General features: G+C 49.7%; 1 protein-coding gene across 4 annotated transcripts in view; it reads left to right on the top strand.

Moving 5' to 3' along the window:
* The window catches only part of LOC134430666 (protein CEPU-1), a 394,229-nt gene that overhangs the window by 343,065 nt on the left and 26,574 nt on the right, over nucleotides 1-24,590 (top strand). For all 4 annotated transcript variants that reach the window (XM_063178488.1, XM_063178490.1, XM_063178489.1 and 1 more), the window contains one exon: nucleotides 23,838-23,963. In XM_063178488.1, coding sequence (XP_063034558.1) covers nucleotides 23,838-23,963 — 126 coding nt within the window. The remainder of the gene's footprint in view (nucleotides 1-23,837; nucleotides 23,964-24,590) is intronic.

Raw genomic sequence — 24,590 nt, 5'->3', positions numbered from 1 at the left:
GCAGTCTGGCACGTGGACCCCATTAAGTCCCTTACTCCTATATTGAGCATTCGACACAGCTTGGTGCAGAAGTAAAGGCTGCTCCACAAGCTTGGATTGTCCCAAGCTGGGCAATGACTTTCACAGAATCAGAGAACTTGCTGAGTTGGAATGGACCCACAAGGATCCCCCAGGATCATGGAGTCCAGCTCCTGGCCCATGCTTCTTGAACTCTGTCAGGCTTGGTTTTATCCATCTTTGCTGACATAATCCCTGGGCTCTGCTATAGGCAGCTCTGCCTCCTAACACAGTCACTGGCAGACCCGCAGTGCTGTTTGTTGTTGTTGTTGGTTTTTGATGTTTTTTTGTTTTCCAAGCTGGAGGCAGTGCTTGAAGTAAAACTTGTGTTGGGGAAAAAGAGAGAGCTGACAGATTTGTGTGCTTTGTGGGAGTGTGTGTATGCCTAGCAACAATATGTGTTTGTGTGTTGAAATTCCATACTTTTGGAGGAGGAAGAGGAGGAGAAAGACCAGCACAGGGTGCTGGAGCACTTTTGGTGGCTCAGTGGATGCCTACACGTGCTCTTCAGCAAGTGTGTGAGCACAAACAACTTCTTGAGAGGAGACAGACAGGTGTGGCCACATGAGATGGTCAAGCAGATGGACATTCATGGAAGACTGATCCTGTGCCCATGTGGCAGGGCAAGAGCTGGACAAGGGGGAGCCTCGTGGAGGGACACACAGGAGCCTGATGAGCTCTTAGCTTGGGGGAAGATTAATGGAAAATTCCTAATCCCTTGCTAGCAACTGGTTTTTTTTCATGCTGCTTCTTCTGTGATTTGGCCGGGAGCCCTCTTAACATGACACACCAGCTTGAGTATTGGAATCTCGTCTCGGGCTAATTTTCGAATGCTGATGGGTGTATTGATTTGGAAACAAGCTGGGTTAAAAAGGCATTGGTCTTGTACACAGAGTCGGGTTGAGCTAATCCACCGTCGATATTCCAGGCCTGAGCACTATTGACAGCCTAATGAATAGAAGTGGGGAAAAAACCCAGACTCAGGGCCTTTATTTTTCTTCTTCCCTCCCTTTTCATTTTCCTTTTCCTCTTCAAGCAATCAAGCTGACTAACCAGAGCCGGACTTTCTCCATCTCCATTAAGCACAGAGGGGAAGAGGATGCATTGCCAGCCCTGGTTCTGGCTGTTTATCTTGCAATCTCTTATTACCTGCCTGAATTTCTTAAGCCAAAGTCGATCACCAGCAAGTTCTGAAGTTGCTATCAGATGCTGGGGTGCTGCAGGACAATTTCTGTCTGTTCTCTTCTGATTCCCGTTTCCTGACCTAAATTTCCTGTATCACCAGACATCCAGACCCAGCCCTCCCGTGTCTTGCTGTATCATTAGGAAGAGATATTTGGGCACTGCAGGAAAAGGTCAGAGCTTAACTCCTTGCAGCAGTTAAGTATGGGATGATTCAGTGATGGGCTCAGTCCTGTAATGTGCTGAAGATCCTCAGAAATTCCAGCTCTGGAGAGCAAGCCCCCTAATTTGAAAAGCTGTTCTTTGGCTCACCCAGCCCTTTCTCAGAGCAGGACATGAAAGTGAATTATCATGTCCAATTAAAGGGAAACCTGCCTTAATGACCTCGATGAAAATTGGGCTGTGGTGCCAGGATTAACTCTCCTGCCTTGGAAAATGGGCCCTATAAATATGTATTCTGGAATAATCCTGTCCAAAACAACACTCAGCTTGTGGGAAATGGTGCTTATTCCCCCTCCTAGGAAAGCAGGGTTGCTCAGCACCAGATTTCAGGGATGTGCCAAGCTCAGCACACAACCCTGGGACATTTTGCCCATTCCTGCAGCTTGATAGGAAGGGAGAGGTGATTCAAGGAGGTGGGAAAGAGGGTGTCTCCTTTTAAACAGATTTAACCAGGAAGAGGAAGGTGTGCAGGTTGCTCTAAGCAGGTCCTGAGCTTCCCCTTGCTGCACCAGGAAAGGGCCTGGGGGCAGGAGCGCTCCAGCCTCTCAGGATGCAATTAAATCGTGCCCCGGGGCAGGCTGTGCTCTCCAAAGGGACTGATTGCTGGGGGGCAAGGAGCTCTCCCCGTTCCAGCCAGGACGGCTCAGCCTCCTGCTCCCCCAGGATGGGTGCATATCAGCCATGCCCAGACACTCTGAGCCCATGCCTGCATCCCTCCTCCTCCTCCTCAGGTTTAGGGGATATCTCTGGGAAGCAGCCATGGATGGAGGGCATCTGTGGTTTTGGCCAAGGGCTGATGGAGGGAAGCAGAGCTGTGGGAGGGGGGAGAACAAAACACAGCAGAGGGGTAGGGGTGGGAGAAGGATATTCCATCAGGGTACGAGGGTCAGGAATGATCCCCAAGGAGAAAATGAGGTGAGAGCAAAACACAGGAGAGGGGTGGGGGTGGGAGGAGGATATTCCATCAGGGTATGAGGGTCAGGAATCACCCCAAGGAGAAAATGAGGTAGAAACACCCAGAAATGAGGATGCCCACACTGCAGCAAGGGGTGAGCTGCACATTTATTTCTAGGCTGGCTCTATTGGATGGCCAAGATCCCAAAATAGGTGGGGAAAAGGCACCTCAAGAGCTAATTTATCCCGTCCCCCTGCAACCAGGCAGAGACCTCGCTGCCAAGCACATGTGAAAGCTATTCTTGAAAATCTTTAACAAAGCAGGTTCTTCAGTCTCCCCAGACAATCTATTCTACTGCTTTGCTACCTTTTTAATTAGAAAATGTATAGCTAATATCTAACTTAAACCTTCTTTGTTGCAAATGAAGTGGAGTTTTTCTCAGCCTATTCCCAGTGGATGTGGGGAACAATTGATCAGTGTCCTCTGTAATAACCTTTTGCTTTTGGGAAGGTTGTTATCCTGGTGCCCCTTAGCTACCTTCTTTCTGAAACCATCCAAGCTCTGTTTTCCCCACTTTTCCTCATTGGCCAGGCTTTCAGAAACACTTGTCAGTCTTGAAATCCTGGTACAAAAGGGAAAAGGTGATTGCTGCTGATCCAGGAATAGCAGGTCGGTGCCTCTGTGCTAATGTGGGACAAATGAGCTCAGGAATGAGACAGCAGACCCTTGGCACTGAATGCACCAAAGTTCAGACCTGCTATTTTGGGGACTGCTCTAAATGGGGTCAGGCTGGTGGTGCCAAGCTGATGTCAGCCAACAACAGAGCTGCCAAAGGCACAGGGAGGTTCTCAGCACCTGGATCTCTCCTGGGCAAAAAGCACCCAGATCACAGACAGAGCTAAAATGAGCAGCTCAGGGAGCATCCCCGTCATCTGCAGGGTCTGGAAGGTGCTCCCACTCCTTCAGTGCTCATTCCTTCTTAGGAGGAGTTGCCATAAGACCAGACAAAGTGTCAGAACTCAGTGCATCCCTCTGGGTGTCCAGAGTTGCCGGGACCCCTGCCAGGGGGCTCAGAGACCCTGGCACACAGCCCAGAGCACCTGGGGATTTGATTATGATCCCTGGAGCAAGTTACCAGCTTTGTATGAGGACCTGAAAGACACAGAAGTTTAAGTAGTGTAATAATACATTTATCACTAAGTGAAAAAGTAGATTTTGGGATTTTTAGAATAGGGGCTTTGGGGTCAAGATGGAGCGACTTGGGCATGTCCAGCCTTTCTTCTTCTTCCTCTTCTTCTTCTTCTTCTTCTTCTTCTTCTTCTTCTTCTTCTTCTTCTTCTTCTTCTTCTTCTCTATTTTCTGCTGTGATGTTGGCACTTTGGGATTGGTTTAGAGTAGAAGTTCACTGTCTAACATAGGTGATAGGTATTGGAAAGTAATTGTAAACGTGTTATACATAGTTTGTAATATAAAGAGACACCACCCTGAGGGCGGTCAGAGTGCCTCTGTCTGTCCTGCTGAGCGGACCTCTGATGGACAGGAGGAAAATTTTATTGATAAAATATAATAAACAACTCCGAGACCGAAAACTGAAGAACGCCAACTCATTCTTCGAATGTATGGACTGAAACAGAGACTGTTCACGTGTCAGACAGGACATGCAGTGTCTGAGCATCCATGGATAGGCTTGAGTGGTGATTTCTCAAATTCTTCTTCTACTGGACCTCCCCTCCTTTCCCCACATCCTCCTCTCTCCTCTCCCCTCCTTCCTCTCCCCTCCTCTCCCCACATCCTTTTCTCTCCTCTCCTTTCTCCACATCCTTCTCTCTCCTTTTTCCCCATCCTTCTTTCTCTTGTCCTTTCCCCCCATCCTTCTCTCTCTCCTCCTTTCCCCAAATTCTCCTCTCCTCTCCTCTCCTCTCCTCTCCTCTCCTCTCCTCTCCTCTCCTCTCCTCTCCTCTCCTCTCCTCTCCTCTCCTCTCCTCTCCTCTCCTCTCCTCTCCTCTCCTCTCCTCTCCTCTCCTCTCCTCTCCTCTCCTCTCCTCTCCTCTCCTCTCCTCTCCTCTCCTCTCCTCTCCTCTCCTCTCCTCTCCTCTCCTCTCCTCTCCTCTCCTCTCCTCTCCTCTCGCACAGCATCTCCTTTCTCCCTGCAGGACATTTCAGCTATTTAAGCCGTTCTCTGGGTTCCAGGGTTTAGAGGAGAGAGGCGAGGTAGGAGGAGAAGGAGCTATCTGGAAAGCTGTTATTTGTATTGATAATAAGCCGTCTCCAATGCGTGCCTGCAAAACACTCCCACTGCCTTGTAAGATGCATTAAGGGAAGTTGGCCTTATCTCAGTGAGGGAAATGGACTTGGGGAAGGAGGCACTGAGCCTGCCAGAGTTTAATCTCACTTAGGCACACGAATTTGCATGATAGAAAATGGTGGAATTTTAGTGCTTAAAAAAAAGAAAGAAGAATAAAAAAAAAAAGGCAAAGGCAGGCAACTGGGGGGATATTAGCGCTTTCCCTGCTTCTTTATCACTTTCCCTGGCCCTATCTGGCTCTTGCTGTTGTCACTGGAGAAACTAATCACCCCTCCCCTTTTGTTTGGTGTAAATGAGTTTTCCCCACTCCTTCCCGAGCCCAGGTTAATCTTCAAATCCCTGCCTTTGTCTGGGAGTTAATTACCTGCTCAGCAGAGTCGGGGGGCTGTGGACACAGGTGGCAGGGGTGGCAGGGGGCAGAGGTGGCAGTGCTGGTGGCACCTGTCTCCGTGCAGGCAGCAGCACTGCCAAGGTCTGTGCTGGTGAGATAAAGCCACCAGTGGGGCTGCAGCGCCCCAGCCGGCTTTGTTTCAACCATCAAACTCTGCCCAATTAATTTTCCTTTGATGCCACAAGCCCCTTTCACTCGTGGGACATCAAGGAGAACTTTTTGTTGCTGTTCTGCTGCCTGGGTGCCTGGGAAATGTCTTTGCTGGGAGGAAGGCTCAGTCCCTGTAGTCATCATCACCTTACCTGTGAGGCTGAGCCTGTGCCACCAATGCCTGCATTGCACATCCCTGGTTTGGGAGCAAGGAGGGTGTGACGGTGTTCACAGAGGTCTGAGGATGAGGGAAGAGATGAGGATCTGACTTCATGTTTCAGAAGGCTGATTTATTATTTTATGATATATATTACATTAAAACTATACTAAAAGAATCGAAGAAAAGGTTTCATCAGAAGGCTAGCTAAGAATAGAATAGGAAAGAATGATAACAAAGGTTTGTGGCTTGGGCTCTGTGTCCGAGCCAGCTGGGCTGTGATTGGCCATTAATTAATAACAATCAACATGGGCCAATCCCAGATGCACCTGTTGCATTCCACAGCAGCAGATAACCATTGTTTACATTTTGTCCCTGGGGCCTCTCAGCTTCTCAGGAGTAAAAATCCTAAGGAAAGGATTTTTCATATAAGATGTCTGTGACAGAAGGGAAAAGGGATTTGCCCAGACACTGGTCACGTTTGAGGCTATGGGCTGGAGTTTCACACTGGGCAAGATGCTCCCCCTGCTTCTGGTATGGATTTACTGGCGTGTCCACACATTTTTCCCCGTGGGAGCAGCTATTCCTTCTAGAAGCAAAAGCAGGTTTAGATAATAACTCCTAAAAGGCATGGGGGAGCTGGGAGAGCCTCCCCAAAGCAGTGGAGGGGAGGAAACCAGCGTCAGGAAATGGAAATCCTCCCTTGCTTTGCCTGTGCTCTCGGCTCCTTTGACTGATGTGCTCCTTTCCTGGCTCTCTTTTGTCGCTAATCACCGTCCCTCTGTCAAAGCATCCTTGCCTTTTGTACCAGGGCTGTTGTGGAGGACTGAAGGTCTCCCACACGCTCTCACGCACTGGCCTAGTTTTTGGCTCTTTATCCTCGTTTTGCTCTGCCCTCGGGGAGCATCTCTGCAGGTCCCACATCCATTACTGCCCCTGCATCTCTCCATCTCCCTTACACCCTCGGATCCCAGCCCTTGCTTCTCTGGGGTGTGCTTGTCCATGTTCCCCTGTGGAGTGGCCTCGTACAAGGCCAGGCTCCCTCCAGCCTCCCCAAAGTCACTTGACCTCTTTGCAAATCAGTTTAACATCTGTGAGGCAGAGATAATAGTTGTCACCTACTTCACAGGGGGGTTGATGAGGATTAATTCATTAATGTCGACAGAGGTCTTTGAAGATGGAACGCGCTATCTGAGAGCTAAACGTTATTATTAATTAGCAATTATATCGTGGGGTGGGAGCAGGGAGGGAACAGAGACTCCAGAGTCTGTACTGTGGAAGAGTTTGCTCTGGGCTCATATTCTGCCCTTGCTGCAGCTTCAGGGTGCCCCAGTTTCATGTCCCTGCTGCTGCTGGAGGGAGCCAGGCACGCTGCATCCCACTGGGGGTATGTCCCACCATGCTGCTCCTTCATGGAGCTTGTGGATGAGCCTGCTGGTGTAAAGAGAAGGAGGGATGGAGAGGTGAATAGTGGTTGAGTGAGTTAACATTGTTAGAAGGTGGGCAACTTGGTAATAGGGAGTTTGGGATGAAGGGAAGCAATAGAATCCCAGAATGGTTTGGGTAGGAAGGGACTTTAAAGATCCCCTAGTTCCATCCCCTGCCATGGCAGGGATACCTTTCACTATCCCAGGCTGCTCCAAGCCCTGTCCAACCTGGTCTTGGACACTTCCAGGGATGGGGCAGCCACAGCTTCTCTGGGCAACCTTGGCCGGGACCCCACCAGCCTCATTTTAAAAAACATTTTCCTTATATCTACTCTACATCAAACTTTTTCAATTTCAAGCCATTCCCCTCCAGGCTTGCCTGGCACCCCAGAGACGAAGTGGGGCCAGGCACTGCCAGAGTCATGGGAGGATGTATCCTGTTCCCAAGGAGAAATAATTGGCAGGAGACTGGAGCAGAGGAGAAGGAAGATCCAGTGATTCACAGGACACACAGACCAGTTGAATTTCCTTCCTGTTTTTCTTTCTCCCATACACCCAGGCTGTGGCTAATTCCTGTTTGTGTCCCCAGTGAAGAGCTAACGCTGTCATCCTGTTTGTCACTGGGTTCCTGACAGAGTCCTTTGTGGTCCCCTCCAGATATCAGAGGGGCATTCCCACCTCTGGCATCTCCGTGGCTCCACTGTTTCCATCCTCCCTGGCTCAGCTGTGTGCGCTGCTGTGGCAGCGAGGAGAGCTCGGTGGAACTCTCTCTGCTACTCCCTCAGAGCTGCGGAGGTCACCCTCGCATCACCCCTCTTCTAGAAAACAAGAGTCTGCTCCTCTTTGAGCCTTTCTGAGCACGCGAGCTCCCAGCAGCCCCGTTCACCCAACCTCTCCAAAGGCTTTCAGGAGGAGGTCACCCACCTCACCCAGAGCCATTCAAGAGTGACTCTGCTAATCCCTTCTGCGGAGCGGGTGAATCCGGGAGGCCAGCGGCGCCGGCAGCTCTCCAGGCAGGGAGGACTGCGGTTGGGGAAGATGAAACAGAAGAGCCTTATAAATATGAGTGTCTGGCAAAAGATTTTGAGAATATAGAAACTATAAGCAATATTGAAATGAAAGCAAGCTTTGAGATACCTTAGTTACTGAACAACTGAAAAACAATGGTGTGGCTGGCTGAAGGTGATCCCCTTTTGATGGAACAACACCCTCTGCTTGCAGACAGGCCCAAGGGTCAGAGCAGACCCTACAGCTTGGCAGAAGGGGCCCAAAGAGGAGTTTTTAGGGTTTAAAATGTAACACAGTATGGTAATGTAAAGATTCATACAGGCTGTATGTAAATGCTGTAGGATTTGTATCTTGTACTAGATTGGTTAGTGAGAATTAGAATATTCAGCAGAGAAGAAGATTTATTGTATTGTAACAGGAACCTCGCTCTCTTACCCTCTTACTCTCTTGCCCTTTTACTCTCTTACCCTCTCGTCTTCTCTCCCCCTCTCTTCTCTCAGTCCTGCTCTGAGCTGTGGCTGGCAGCTCCCAGCAGGGCCCTGCACCCAGGCCCTTTGCAATAAACCCCAAATTCCTAGACCTGGCTTCAGAGATCTCTCATCTCTGTCCATCCCGACCGTCCTACCCCCTGACACTCCTACAGACTGCAGCTGTGTGTGTCTCTCCAGATGTGCAGCACATCCCCTTCCTTCCCCATGGATTTACCAGCCAAAGGGGTGGCACAGCAGCACTCAGGATGTGTGTAGGGTGCTCTCACTGCCGCGTGCGGTTTCCAGAGGAGCGCTGTGATAAAGCCGGTGGGGGTTTAATGAGGTCACTGCAGTTTAATGTTACTGCAGTAATCTCTTTTGTTTTACTACATTAAAATATTTGTGGTGGAACGGTTGGACCACTGTAATGCGATATCGCTACCTTAATGTTATTGTTGCCATGGCTACACTAATGGCAGCTCAATAACATTATTGCAATTTAATCTTACGACAATAAAATTAAGGGTAGAACAGTGAGACCCCGGCTCTGTAATGTTACTACAGTAACAGCATTGTTATCGTAGCCGCGGGAGCGGAGTCAGCCCGCTGTAGTGTAACGCTGGTGCCGGCACTTTGTTGTTACTACAGGAGCAGGAGCATCCACGGAAAATCACAGCAGGGGATGAATGGGAGGAGACGTCACCGGTGCGCCGGTGCTACTGCTACCCTGGGGCTGTCAGCATGGGGAGGTCATGCTGTAATCCCATCACTTATTCATCTAATTCCTCAATTGTGGTGTTTTTATCGGGGTCTGTCCTCTTCTCCCTCCGTTGCTGGAGCTCTTTGGAGCGGGTCTGTTGTTTTAGCGGCAGTAACTCTGCAGGGAAGGATTTAAAGCACTGCCTCCATCTAGTTCCAGATCCTTCTGCCTGGCGTTTTATAGCATGTGGCTGTTATGGAGTGATAACGTTTTATATTTATATGTCATCTTTCAATGTGAAGGATCCTAGCACAAGCTACAAATTACTGCCGTGCTGCAGGGCCAGGCAGACAACCCGGCACACACAGTGTGCCAGAGGAGGGGTTTCTTCCAAGGGCACTGATTCCTGTGCAAGTGAGAGTCTCCTTTGCCTAGAGAATTTATCCAGAGTCCCCAGACTTTGTGATATGGGGCACAGATCTTTGTGCTCCCTAAGCCATATACCCCAAGAAGCACCTGCCATTGCTGGCATGGGTATGGGCAATATTCCTTCTTTCCTGGCTGGCAGCGTTGTATCAGGGCTGGAAAGGCAGTGGGGGGACAAGGCACAGGTGACATCTCTGTGCCATGCAGGGGCTCGCTGCAGTTTTCTCCAGCCTCCAGGGGAGGGAGGCAGAGCTGCTGATCAGTCCCGAGCATCGCAGAGCTCCCCTCATCCTGCCCAGACCCAGCACTCCTGGGGATGCACACTTGCCATGCCCAGAGCCGTGTGCTTTTGGCTGAGCGATGTGCCCAGGGATTTATGCTTGTCATGCCCAGGGATGTACATTTTCTGTGTCCAGTGATTCATGATTGTTTTGCCTGGGTATGAACTCTTGCTGTGCTCAGAGATGGGCACTTTGTGTCAAGAGATGCAGGTTTCTTGTGCCCAGGGATGCACTGTTGATGTGCCCATGGAAGCAGGCTTGCCATGGTCAGGAATGCACTCTTGCTGCCCCCAGGGATGTCAGCTTGCTGTGCCAACGGATGCACAGTTTTAGTGTCCAGAGATGCACTCCTGCCATGCTCAGGGATTCAGGTTTCCCAGGGATGTATGGTTTGCACCCAGGGATGCAGGTTTGCCATTCCGAGGGACGTGTGGTTTGTGCCCAGGGATGCAGGTTTGCCATTCCTAGGGATGTGTGGTTTGTGCCCAGAGATATGTGGTTTGTGCTTAGAGATGCAGGTTTGCTTTGCCCAGGGATGTGTGGTTTGTGCCCAGGGATGTGTGGTTTGTGCCCAGGGATGCAGGTTTGCCATTCTTAGGGATGTATAGTTTTTGCCCAGGGATGCAGGTTTGCCATTCCCAGGGATGCAGTTTGCCATTCCCAGGGATGCATTCCTGCCATGCCCAGGGTGTGTGCTTGCCATGCTCAGGGATGCACGTTTGCTATGCCACCCCACCTGCCAGCCATGCTTAGTGCCCCAATTGCCCACCTGAACTATGCACCTCCTCCCCTGCTCAGCAGGCAGGAGTTTCCCTCTGCTTTTAGCCCCTGTGCTCCCTCCCAGCTCCTCAGATCTCCATCCCCAGTCAGCTCTTTGGCACCTGAACCTGGGGATGTTGCTGCTTGCCCGTGTTCCTCCAGCCCAGCCCCAGTCTGGGCCTGCTCAATGCAGCAGCTGCTCCGCTCCCCTGGTGCCTCAGCATTTGTTCTCTCTCCATGAGTGTTTGGATTCTGACCACCGCAGTAATTCCTTGTTTGTCCTTTAATAAAAGACCCGTGAGCTCCCCTTGACACAGGAGCTGGAATCGCTGGGACCTGGGGCGTCCTGTGCGCCAGCTCTTTGTGGCAATCTGGTTCCACATCCATCCTGCCAACCCTGCTCCTCTGGGGGTTACTTGTTTGAAAACATGAGCAGCAGCTCATCTCCCATTCACTGTTTTTCTCCATCATTTGCTTTATTAAATATTGATTTTCTGTTGCATTATTAAACCTTAAGTCCTGAGCATAAATTCAGAGTTGATACTTTAATCTGGCTCTTCTTTTTGGCCTTTAAAACTGATTTTTCTGGCCAGTCTCTCTGGAGGCGAGTCCAGAAGCAAAAACCTGTTGCAGAGGCTTGGGGAGTCGGAGGATGAAGCAAAGGGCTCTTCCCAAGATATTTTTGTCTGTTTGGTATAGTCTTTTCCATGAAGGTGGCATCCATGGGGATCCTGGCCTGCAATCCTGCACAGACCTTGAGTGAAAGGAGGGTGGGGAGGAATCAGCCAAGTTTTTTCAGGGAGTTTTGTACATTACTGGCAGCCGGAAGGATATAGCCCTCTCTTTTTTTGGTAGCACAGAGAGATTGCAATCTGGAATGGGAATTTAGCCTGGAGCCACTGCGTGGGCAGGGTGGCAGTGAGGCATCCAGCCTTCCACGTGCCTGGCTCTGCTCCCTGGGGTTTGCTGCCTTGCTCTGCCAAAATTGCCCTGCTTGGGAGCAGGACTCTGCTGAGGACAGGAGCCACAGATGGCAACGCCTTGTCCTAAATGCATTCCCAGCTCCTGAGTGGTGCTGCACAAATCTATGTTATTTTACGCTACAAATCCTCAGCAAAAAAAACCAATAAATGTCCTTGGCCAAAGCTGCAGGCAAAGCCAGATGAATGTGCATGGTAGAAAGGCACCAACAAGGCAGGAGCAGTGCAAGAGGCCACCAGCACATCCTTGATGGCCACGGTGGGTAGCTCTGACCCCAGTGAGATCCCTGCTCCCCTCCCATTCCCTATCAGAGAGCTGCACGCTGCCAGCTGCTGCCAAACCCCATGCTGCCAGCAGCCAGGTGTCTGAACATACTTCCAGAGCCAAGAGAGCTCCTCAGCCAAAAGGGAGGAGGGGAAAGCAGTGTGGCAGCACCGGCAGGTTCAGGAGGATAAAAAAAAAAATTAAAAAAAAAAAAAGAAAATTAGAGAAGAAAAAAGGCAGAGGGAGGTTTGCAAACGGCTTTTGGATCCCCCATCCAAATGGGGCATGGAACCTGTGCCTGGCAGCTGCTGTGCTGAGCAGTGATTTAAAAGCAGACTCCCAGCAGCAGGGAAAGAGGCAGAGGGGGAAGCAGATGTGAACACAATGCTGGAGATAAAGGAGAGGCCAAGGGAACAGCTGCCAAAAAGCTGCTGGGCCCTGCCACCTCCGAGGGCTAGAGAACCTCCAGCAAATATCCCCAGGCTTGAGGGCAGGCTGGGGGGAGGTCACTGGGACAATAAAGGAGGAAACTGGGTGGAAAATGTGGGGTTTTTCACCCTGATCTTGCTTGGATTTTGAAGGAGAGGAGAGAAACGGGAAGAAGGAGCTGCATTGAAATCTGAGGAGAGATGTAATTTTGTTTTCTTTCTATTCTGGTGATGCAATGGAGAAGAAAGAGATTTAGAAAGACAAGGAGAATCAGGAAGTGGAAAACAAAAAGGCAAGGATCTTTGTAAAAGATGTGGAAATGTGGTTGTTCAAATAAGATATTGAAATGTGGTCTTGATTTGTTTTGGTCTTGATGGGTTTTCCATGCCTGCTGTGAGACAGCATTGAAATACCTTTGTCCTCCAGAAAGGAGGTGAATTTGCACCTTAGTCTGTGACTGGATCCCTGGAAGGGATCAGCATGGCCTCACTGGGTGCAGGGGACAGGGTGGGGAGGTCTTCTTTTAAGTGGATCCATACCCTCATACAGAAGGAATTGTGCCCTGTGAGGGTGCTGAGGCGCTGGAACAGAGAAGCTGCCCCATCCCTGGAAGTGTCCATGTCCAGGTTTGGCAGGGCTTGGAGCAGCCTGGGACAGTGGAAGGTGTCCCTGTCCATGGCAGGGGGTGGGAATGAAGTTACCTTTAATGTTCCTTTCAACCCAAACCACTCTGGGATCCTGTGATTTTTCATTTCTGGCTTTCTGGTCCCAGTAGTAGAGATGCCCAAAAGATTTCAGCTCTCCTTTTTGGTAGCATTTTGTATAATTTCCTGGGTAGGATTTGGGACAAGGCAGGAGAGGCCACAGATCTTGTGCTGGTTTGCTGTCCTGTGTGAGATAAGATGAACAGGTCACAATCCACCTTCCTCTCTGCCCAAGTCTCTGCCCACTGGGCCCCCCCAGCCAACAGACTCCCCAGTTCGTGCCCCAGGCTCTGCTTGCCTGGCCCAGCATTGACACAAGGCATCAACAGAGATGTCTCCTCCATAGTTTGCTGTCCTTGTAATCCCTCCTCCCCGCAGCCAGCCCGAGAGCTTCAGCCTTTGATCCTCTTCCTCTTTTGCAAACATTTCTCCCTGCTTGTGAAATTAAATCTCTCTCACAGTGATTTCCTTCCCTATCTTTTCTTTTTGGCCGAGTCTGGCTGAAATACTCTCTCTTTTTTTTGCTCCTTCAGCAGCAGGGCTATATAATTGATGGCCTCGCCAAGCTTTCTGCACTGAACATTAAACCCTTCCTGCCTTGGCTCCGACCGGAGTTCATTACTTTCTGAAAAGCTCTGTTGTCTGTTTGTGCTCAGATGATTGTTGTTGTGGAGGGGAGGATGTCGTCGGCACAGAGAGAGGAGGAGGGGTTGGATTTGGCCAGGGCTGCTTTGTAATCAAATCTCTCTCCCTTTAGCAAATTTTTGAGTGGAAAAGGTCTCTTTTAGTAAAATTGAAATATGGTACCCTCCTGAAGCAGAAGCACAAAACTCAGGGTCTGAATTAGTGCAGCTAAAGGTTGTCTGGCTCTTGGGCTGGTGGGAGAACCCTGCTTTGCAATATACCCCTGCTCAGCACTGGGCAGGAAGGAGCAGAGGCTGCTCCCATCATCTCAAGCTGATTTCCTGGGATAGGCATTTCCCAGGAACCTGCTCTGGTCATTCCTTCCAAGCTTCTGCATGCCAGCAGCTGCGCTGGGAAGGATGAGCCCCACACAGTCCCTCCAGCACCTCCAGTGCTGTCCTCATCCTGGAGCTGGGGGTCACTCTGTGTGTGCTTTTGCATGGTGCAAATCCTTTCTGCACATTTTGGCATTTCCTGGCAAGACCAAGTGGTGCTTTCTGTGCTTTGTCCTACACCAACAACGCTCCCGGCTCCCCGTCTACCTCCGTGGGCTTTCCGCGCTTAAAACACAGCAAGGCTGAGGTGATTACAAGGATTGGAGATGCAGTGACACTTCCCTGCCAACAAGTAATTGATTTATTAAAGACATTACAATACATTCATGGTTGAGCGTGAGAGTTTCCTTTGAACTGGCTCAGAAATCCGAGGGGATTGTGCCTGGTTTGCGAGGGACCGCGGGCAGAATAAATCTGGGCTCCCCCATCGCCTCCCCCCCGCGCCGCCACAATTTCATTTCCCTTTGACTGGCGCGAGTAAATATCACAGCTCGACAACTCCAGTCCAGTGACTGGTGTGATCCAATTTAATAGCATTTAAAAATTCAAAGTGATTGTTAGCCAAATGGAAATGTAAGATTTCATACCCAGCCTGCCTTGGGGAGGAAAGGGAGAATTAGGGAGGGTGCGGGGGATGTAGACAAATGGACTAGATAAAAAATAATGGAAAGTAACTTAATTAAGAGGCTCGAGTCAAGTTAAAAACAGTAATGATTTTGAATCGGAGAACCACAGGTATTAAAAATGAAAGGGAAAGAGGAAAGAAAGGAAAGGAAAGTGTGGATAAAAAGCCTCCAAAATGATTAAATGGGAGGAAAAAGAGGCATAGGAAGAATGGGGTAAAAATAGTCCATCCATGTAAAGTAGGAGCACATGGGGAATAGATGGTGCTGGTGATGAGGCTGGGCATTAGGAAGACAAATAGGGAAATTAAAGATGCTCTGGCGGGGATAATTCCCTGTGGCTTTTCTGGCATTCTCGGAGGCACGAGTGTGGCCGAGAAGAAGGCTCGAGGGCTTTGTTTAGGAGGAACAGGAAATGAAGGAGCAGTCCTAATGGGAAAGGAGAGCAGCCCCCGCGTTCTCCAGGCACATCAATACCCTTCCCTTGTGGGACCATCGCTCCCTGCTTTTCCTCTGCTTTTAGCTCTCTCAAATGTTGCTTGGTTGGGTTGGAATTGGCAATTGGAATTTTAATTGCCCCTTTATGTACAGGGATACACAGCTGTGTCTTGGCGGCCTGATGACTGATTCTTAACTGTGGAGCTCTCATTCCGTGCAGCCCGATGGAAATACCTGCCCTGGCAGCCACCCTCACTCTCCCTGTGCCTTTTTAACGTGGTTTTCCAAGCTCCACAGAGCCTGAGAGGCAGGTGCTGCAGAGCGTTGATCTGAACAGGCACTTCTGGCCCATTTGATCTTTGGGTCTCATTTCTCCATCCGTGAAGGGGGAGTAATAACACTCTCCCTTATCTCCCAGAGTTTGGATGATAGGGATAAGCCACATTTGAAGGTTTGGGAAGGACAGTGAGCATCATCCCACAGACTGGATCATTGGTATTTGCACTCCTGATTGTTGCTGGCGCCTTTGGCCAAGCTTTGGGTTGGTCCCCTGGGCTTGGGGAAGCTGTGAGTTGGCCTAGAAATGTGCCTTGGGATAGGATGAGGAACCAGAAATATTCCATGGGAGGGGTGAGCAAGGCTGGGGGGGCTCTTGGAGCCCAAGAAGGAGACACTGAAAAAGCAGGGATGTAAAGAAATGACTAAGAGGAGTAAGGAATGGATCAGGGCCTCTTTGGGAAGGTAGGCCTTCCTCTGTTGGAGTGATGCATTAGTCACAAAAGATGTGTTCCCATGGGGATAGGAGGAGTGGCAGCACATGGAGGCATGGATCACTTCACCTGTGGTTCATTTTGAACTGCTGGACCCTGCTGACCTCCCACTTCACTAGCTTTGTTCTCCCACTTCACGAGCTTTGTTCTCCCACTCTGTTCTCCCAGACAAACAGTCTGGGCATAAGTAGCAGCCTCCAGACCACCTAATCAGACAATAACAGGGCTGTGCTTCCTGCCTGATCCATTAATTTTTAGCTGTTGTCAAAGGCAAAGATGGGAAGAAGCCTAAGCAGAAGTAAGAGCCCTGTCTGGAGCATGAGGGCACCTGGAAGAGCTGGAGCTCAGGAAGGATGGGAGGAAAGGAGCTGTCTGGAGACAGGCAGTGCTGGCAATGGAGGGATGTAAATAGATAAATGAGACAAAAAGGGCATGGATAGACTCAGAAGATCCAAATAAACTCAATCAAAACTTGGGACTTCCGCATGGTTCCACATTAACACCACAAATCTCAGTGGATTTTGAAATAAAGGCACCGGGTCCAGCGAGGCATTTGGGGAAGCACAGCTCATCCTCCTGCGGGGGTGGGAGAGCTGTGTGCTCCGCCTGGGCACGGGCTGGCAGCTCCTCGAATTAGCTGAGTGTCAGGGTGGAAGTGTAATCACAAACACTTTGTGCTCCAGCCCTGGGAGAGGAGGGAGCACAAGAGCGAGAGCGCCGAGATAAGAACAAATATGCAAGAGCATAGTGTGTTTTTAATGGAAGGGAGATTTATTTCTCTCTGTGTCTTTTTAAGCCTCTAGATAGATCATAAAAAAACCCAGCCCAACCCACACACAACCTGTCTGCCTGAAATAGCCGAAATGTAATTTAAAGAGCATCATTTTAACTAATACTTCACTTCAGAGACACCTGCCCTATATTCATTGGAGATGCAGGCTGCATTAGAGCATCTGATTTATCTTTGGAAAGGATGTTTGAGCTTCTTTGTTCCTGTCAGGTCCTTTTTGAGGAGTAAAGTGGCACAGGGCAGTTTGGCTAGCTCAGCCCTTGGCGTGATGCCCACTCTGCATGGCCAGGGGAGACAGGGAGAGCCCCCCCTGCTCTCCAGCAGCAGAGTGGGGAGCAGGAGGGTGAGGCACGGCCACTCTGGCTGGTTGTGGGGAGGGGAGCTGGGGGTTTGTGCAGGATTTAGCAGGACAGTGTGTGTTGATGGATCAGATGAGAAATGACATGGATATTTGCTGTCCATTGGAGATTCCAGGTTGGCTGGGAACAGCTGTTTGCAGGTACATCCACTTGAGACATGTCCTAAACTAGATCTGTGCATCTGTCCCCATGGAGAAATGCCCCCACATCCAGTTCCTGTGGCTATAGGTTCTGGGTATCTTATAATTTCTTATGTTGTTGTCTTTTTCATGAGCCTGCAAGGATGAGAAATTCTTGTCATTACATTGATGGAGAGATGAGACCAAACGAGACCAAGGGTTTTGCCAGGAGCACTCTGGCAGAGCCAGCATGCATCCATCCTTCTCTGCACTTATTGACCCACAGCAAGGATGCTTTTCTATGATTAAAAATAAAGGAAATTCCACAAATCATGCTTTTCTCTCGGGGTGGAGGAAAGGATCCTCTGTTGGCCTGCATCCCCCAGCTCCCAGGCTCGTCCTAATCATCTCCAAGCTGGGGTCACCTATGGAGGACGAGGGAGTACAGGGATGAGTGTGAGGAAAAATGGGGAGAGGAGAGCTGCTGCGAAATCCCTCGCTCGCCCTTTCTGATCTGAAGTTCACTTGTAATATTTTCCCCGGCTCGGGTTGCTAATGCGTTTTGTTCTCCAGAGTGTGCGTGGCCCGGCTTCCCGCGCAGCCTTTAATTAGTTTCTGGATGATGACATCTCCGCCGAGAATCATCTCGTCGTGTCCCTCCGATCTTGGGGGGAGATAAAGGAATCTAATAAAGACATTCAGCATTTCGAGGTGATGGGTTTGACAAGCTTTGTATTAGCCGCGAGTCGCGTTCAAACTTTCTGGGGTGCTGTCAGCACGCTCTGGCTCGTCCCCACACAGGGATTTTCCCAAGGGTCTGATGGAGATTTCACTGGTACCCAGTGGAATGAGAGGAGCTGGGGACCCTACGTCCCCTGAGCAGGGTGTGACAGAGTCACTGTCACTTTGATGGTCACCGTGGAGGCAGTTGTGAGAGAGGCTGTCGTGCCTTGAGCAGAGGTGTCAATAATGCTGGAAAAATGATGCAGGTGTCTTAAGGATTCGAGATCCTTCAATTTTCTGCCTTTCATGAGGCGTTGCTTGGCTTACAGGGGGAATCCCAGGTGGCTCGGGGTGCAAAAACTGGAAACTAGATCCGTGCAGCGTGTGTGGAGTTGAAAATGAGATCTGTCTAGACAGGGAGCTGAACTGCCAAACACTCCTTGTTTGGCTGCATTTCTTCATGGATAATAATGGAAAAACTTTGCTTTCATATCTTTCTTCTTGTTTTCTTTTCACTCAGCATCATTAGACTCATTTTAAAGGAGGCAGCGAAGTCCAGAGCTGTGCCACATCTTCCTTCAGGCATTGTAACATGAACACAGAACTCTCACAAACCTGACAGAGGGATTCTGCCTCCTCTTAAAGATGCTTATTAACAGCCATACAAAGAAACTCTGATTTGATTCCCCACAGGTGTGGGGCTTGGTGTTAGGGTTTTTTCTTCATTTATTTTGCTAGGAAAAATGATGCAGATCCCTTCAAAGTCTTGTAAACAGGGGAGTGAATCTAGTGAGGCAACACCCTGACTCCTTAAGGAGCTGCTCTTGATCCAGGCTTGTGACCTGGACCCATCCAGAAATCAGGGAAAAATCCTTGTGCTCGAGCCCCGACTCTCCTATTGTGCCACGTTTATTGTGGTGTATCCCTTGTTGACTGCAGTAGTAGTGCTGATTTATGCTGTCGTAAGTGGAATCAGATTGGGCTCCCTTTTGGCACTTAGCTATAAAGTTTGTCTGCAGAAACCCTGCTGTTTATGTGGTGAATTATACCCGCGTTCACAAATACTTTACTAATGAATGATTGGGAACGTCTTGTTTCCCCCTCCTCCTCTGAGTTATTATGATGCTGTGCTGTATAACCTGCTGCAGAGACGGGCGTAAAAAATCTCGTGTCCTCCAAGCTTCCCTGCAACAGGATCTGTTACCTGGCTGGGAAATCATTTAGACACAATTCGGTGCCGTATGACACATCTCATTACGCCTCGCTTTAGAACGAGCAATTGTCATTAGTTATTTATTAATTGCTTATTAAGGTCGTTATGTATGTCCTCTTTGTTTCCAGCCTTCTTTCTTCATGGCTTGGGCTGCTGCCAGGTCTGTGAAGAGGGGATCAGTCCCTTGGTGAAGCTGTGCTGAACCTGTGAAAGGGGTGGTGATGCCAATACGAGGTCCAGGCAGCCCTGGGAAGCAGGATAGGCACCCATAAGGGTTTTATGTACAAACCTTTGTGACTGAGCAGGCTCTGAGCCTGTGTCTGCCCTTCCTCACACCTTTGGACAGGCTCAAAACAGCTCCTGATATGATGGAAGTATGATATGACAGAAAGACAAAGCCCTCTCTGCTTTTCTCTTAACTATAATTGTGTTAGAGCAGCGCAAACTGATTTAAAAGCCCATTATAATACACCTGTAATTGAAGGCACAGGGCTCTCAATTTGCTCCCTGAAGGCAGAAAGCTTTGAAACACAAAGGAGGGAGGAGGCACCATGGAGGTGGCAGCCAGCACTGCACCTTCTCCTGAGCTGGCAGCTACAAAGTGCTCTGGTTACACCTTGGAGGAGTCCTGGAGCTGGACGTTGGGTCCCCACCTTTGGCAGACCCTCAATTGCCTGAGAGTGGGTTTGGTTTGACTCAGCATTGCTGTGAGCAGGGATAGGACACCCAGGACTCCCCCTCACCCAATCCCAGTGGCAGCACCCTTGGCAGAAAACTCTGTAAAACACAGGGAAATCTGAGTGTGACAGCAGCAAGAAGCTGTTATGAGAAGCAGGAGAAGCATCAGAAAGATGCCAGTGCACATCACAGATCGCCTGCAGAACGCAAGTCTGACTCTCCCTCTTTTTCTTTCTTCCAGACACTTTTATAGTTGTTCTTTGTTGTTTCCTTTGATCTGGAGCAGATGTTGCTCGTGCTGGAAGATGGAGGTTTGCATGTTTTATGAAAGGGAAGCAGGGCACTCTCTCCCAGGCTGTGCCATGGGCTGAGACCCCTTGGCTGGGGCAAACACCTGCTCTGCCTCACTCCCACACCAGAAAGGGTTTGCTGGTCTGGAAAGATCACAGCTGTCTTTCTGCACTATTGCTTGGCTCCCAAAACTGGGAGAACGGGGGTGCTTAAGGCAAAAAAAATACAGTTGCTCCTTGAAGAAGGAATAGGCAACTTGATTTGAAATCCCCTTGCCAGTCTGAGGTGGAGAGGTTGTTCCAGAAGCACCCTCCCCTCAGCCTGGTGTGTGGCTGAAATTTGGGGTGCTGGGGTGTGAGGAGACAGAGATGGGGACAAGGGATCAGGGAGAGGGCAGCCTGGGCAAGCAGCACAGTCAGTACATTCCAGGAGGGTGGATGGGGAGCTGATGATGATGGAAATGGAGGTAGCAGGGCCCAAGCAAGAAAGCAAAGCTGGTGATGGTTATACATTTTGGGATGAGCTGTAAAAGGCAGCTGGAGGAATCATCAGGGAGGGCCTCAGTGCTGCAGTGGGTGCTGTGGGAGAGGCAGCAGAGGAGTGGCAGGAATGCCCAGGGAGCCCCCCCAGGTTCCCAGGACGTGAAGATCTGTGTGCAGCACTGCCGTGGGATGCAGGCATGGGATCTGTGAGCTGCACACCTGTTCTGGCAGGAGCGGGTGTTTGGAGGTGAAAGCAGAGCAGGGATATGTTTGTGCCAGTGGCAGGAGGGTGTCTGTGCGCCAGGGAATAGATGTGTGTCGGCAGGCACATATGCTTGGATCCAGAAAGACATCTATCACCTGCCTGAGCACCCTCAAACGTGCAGCTCACCATATGCTTTGGTTAAATATTTAAGCAAGCTGCTTTCTGTCCTGGGGACTCCTTTTGTGCACCACATTGGGGCGAGCTGGGGGCATGCCCAGGGCACCTGTGGGGGGCTGAGAGCACCCAAAGACCTTCCCCAGAGCTGTGGTGAAGATGGAGGGGGAAAAAAGAAAGAGATGGATCAATAAAGCACCAGCCTGCCTGTGGGGAAATCTGTGCAGTGTCACCGGAGCAGCTTGGCCAACACTGCCATGTTTAATCACTCCCGAGCAAGAGAGATGCTGAACACAAAAGGACTGCCCGCAAGGAGAGGGTTCCCGCCTGGGAAGCCTGCATTTACTTAGCTTTATTTATTTATTCATTCCCAAAGGGGCACAGCTCCATCTGCGTCCTGCTTTCGGCACAGGAAATGTCTCCTCTGCCCCACTGCTGCAGAAATGCCAAGTGCTGGTGAAAGTCCTTTAATGCAGAGGGAATGGAAATGCCAGTGACTGTTAAATAATATTCAATATATACTTGGATCATTTGTTTATTAAGATTTCCCTCTCTAGTCTGGTAAAAGCCTTACAAACACCTGTTGTGTCTCTAGAAAGGCATTTGGAATAGTTTGTGCAGTAAAATATTCAAATATTTAATGAGCATACAATAACCACCGTGTTAAATCCTACCACTGCATAGACAATTCCAGACTTAGTTAACAGCTTCAGTGACGTTTCTCTGGTTTGCTTCCCAGATGTTCTTGCCTCTTCTCACTCCAGATGGGCCACAGTAAATTGCATCTCCCTCACAGTGTCCTGAGCTTGCCAGAGTATGGTGAACTTTTGCCCTGTTGCATGAACAGTTTGAGCTGCTTTTTATAGAATTATGGAAAGGTTAGAGTTGAAAGGGACCTTAAAGACCCTCTAGTTCCATCCCCTGCTGTGGGCAGGGACGCCTTCCACTCTCCCAGACTGCTCCAAGCCCTGTCCAGCCTGGCCTTGAGCAGTTCCAGGGATGGGGCAGCCACAGCTTCTCTGGGCAACCTATGCCAAAACCTCACAGCACTCATTGTAAAAAACTTATACCTGTTCTACATCAACCCTCCTCAGGTTAAAGGCATTCCCCCTTGTCCCATCAATCAAAGCCAAGTTTAAATTGTTTTAATTATGTTTTATAACCTGGTCAGTTGATTTTTGTCTCTCGCCTGGGTAGGTAAAAGTGGGTCTGTGCAGTCCCAGAGTAGCAGTGTAACGTCTGACTTGCTTTTTTTAAAGCCTCTGCAAAACAAGCTGAATTGGGTCGATGTGGATTCAGCAGTTAAAAACATCAGAAAGGTTCCTCTGTGATGCAGCAAACAGCACATTAAAGATGATGGATATTGCTTTTGTTTTTTTGGGACTTAGGGCTGGAAGCTCTTGCTGCTTCCTAGGCAAAGGTGGGCGATCACTGTGCCTCTTCTTGGCTCTTCCCACCTCTCCAAAATGACCATGGTAAAAGCCCCTTAGCCTGTTTTTGTTGTGGAGACCACACAATCTGTGTTTTTAGAGCACACTTGGATTTCCTGGCTGGCAGTCCCAGCCTCACCAGGAACACAGTGGGGCAGGCATAACGACATTGTAATTAATTGCATCTCCTCAATGGACCTGGCCATGGGCAGAGCATTCCCATCTCTGAGTGGTCCCATGAGGAATGTGCTGTCCCCTTAGTGACACTGAAGCATATTAATATTTTTAGGTGTTGTCTTTGTGCCCTCCAATGTCCTGCCCCAGAGCCCCCTCTCTTTGGGAGCAGCTGATCCAGAGCTGTTCTCTAGTGCATGATTAGCAGATTAGCCATCATGCCCAGAGCAGCAAAAAAATGAACTCCCAGAAGCCCTTCAAAACAGAGAATAATTCATTACCCACCTTGATTTCCACTTAAAATGTACTTTAACTACACTTCCAACTACAAACCCTAAATCACCATCATGTTCACAAAAAATCCATCATTTTTTATTTTATTGCACGGCACTGGCATGACATAATCCCTTCCAGAGCGTCTTGGAGTGCTTTACGGATCAATAAATTACTTACCTGCACAGCAGAGGCATTGCGTGCAAGGCCATTGCAGTCATTCCGCCTTGGCGCAGCCCAGGAGGGTGTGGGAGGTGGGGAGAGGCAGGGGAGGGAGCCCCAGGAGTGGGGTCCAAGCCAGGATTTGGGATTTTGGGCCCCAGGAGTGGGGTCCAAGCCAGGATTTGGGGTGTTGGGCTGCAGCCCCATGTGGGGTGATGAATCTGGCTGTCCCAGCAAGGGTGGAAGGTATGGGTGATTTGTGGCTGTCCTGCAAAGCACTGCAGCAGGGTGCCAGTGCCTGCTAGGCTCTGGAGAAAGTCTGGAAATAAACCTGAGAAGGTGACAGTCTTTATTATATTCTGCAGGTGCAGGCTGATAACAGCAGGTGATGCTTTTCCCTCCTACATCCCCACCAGAAGATCTCCCAGCCCTCCCCAGCAGCCACGTCATGTCCTCTGCTCATGCAGCAGCAGGAGCTGAGTGCTCCCTGCTTGATCCTCATCCCTTCCCAGCCCCCTCCTCATCACCTGTGTCCCCTCCTGTATCTGATTCACTCCTACATGCTCTGGATGGCAGTGCCATTGCAGGGGGTTGTTTTTCATCCCCACAGAATTTCCCTCCCTTTGCAGGGAGGTCAACCTTAGAGGCTCCTCAGCAGATTCTCTCTTCATGCCCAGCTCCTCTTGGTGCTCCTGTGCTTGCAGGGACCTGGCAGGGAGGAAAAGCTGCAGGAGTTTGAAGGAAACAATCATATTTCCTCAGGATGATGCAGCTCTGCTGGGAAGGGTTTGTCATGGCTAGGACAACACAAGGAATGCTGGAAGTGGGGTAGGAAGAAGTACTGTCTCACACCACGGAGGAGTTTCTCGAGCCTCCCTAAAATGACTGAATCCCCTCTGGCTACAGTTTCTTCCCACTTCAGCTGTGTCTTCTCTGCCTCCTCTTTTCCCTGTTTGTTCTTGCCAAGTCAGATGAGACTGATGGACTACTGCAAAAATTGTCAAAGCTGAGGGAGGATGGAAATTCAGCCTCCTTCACCCACAGTCTAAGATTTGAGTTGAAGCAGCACCAATTTAATTTTCCTTCTCCTCTTTGCATCATTGCAGTGTCTCCAAAAATCACCGAGATCTCTTCTGACATCTCCATCAATGAGGGTGGCAACGTCAGCCTCACCTGCATAGCCACGGGCAGGCCAGACCCAACAATCACCTGGAGACACATCTCACCCAAAGGTAAGAACCAAACACTATCTGAAATATTTTGGGAAGGGCACAGCACTCTTTGTGAGCGGCTGGGGAGGGGTCGGTGGCTCGTTCTGTTGCCAGGAGAAGGTGAAATGCACCAAAAAGATGTGATTCAACACAGGACTTAGTGACTTTGGTGGAGGAACTTCCATCCTGGTGGTCTGGAAGAGGAGTTGATGGTTTTTGTCCTGTGGAAGACTGGCTGTAGGTGCCAGGTTGGGGTTGTTGTGCTTAGAGATTTATAGAATCAGGGGATACTCTCTGTTGGAAGGGAGACACAAGAATCGTGGAGTTCTGCATGGGCCACTCACATTGCACATTGAACGTGCTTGTCTGGCCATGTTTTGAAAATTTTTCAGGCAATTCTTACAGGTTGCTTCAAAGGGGGATTGTAAATAGTGCAAATGAGCAGGAAAACACATGAAGCATTAATTGGTGGCCTTGTTAATTGGTAAGCAAACCCTCAGCAGAACTGTGTGGGTGTGACTGCTGGGAAGCAAATTCCCAGGCGTGCAGGACCGTATAATTTCACCCCCCTTTCCCAGCTGCTTTTTGGCACTTGTTTTGCGTTCTGCTGCCCTGTTATTCCCAGGCGGGTGCAAGGCTCTCGTGGGT

This window comes from Melospiza melodia, chromosome 29 (genome assembly GCF_035770615.1).
Source record: "Melospiza melodia melodia isolate bMelMel2 chromosome 29, bMelMel2.pri, whole genome shotgun sequence".
Lineage (NCBI taxonomy): Eukaryota > Metazoa > Chordata > Aves > Passeriformes > Passerellidae > Melospiza > Melospiza melodia.
This window is presented reverse-complemented; position numbering and strand designations above follow the sequence as displayed.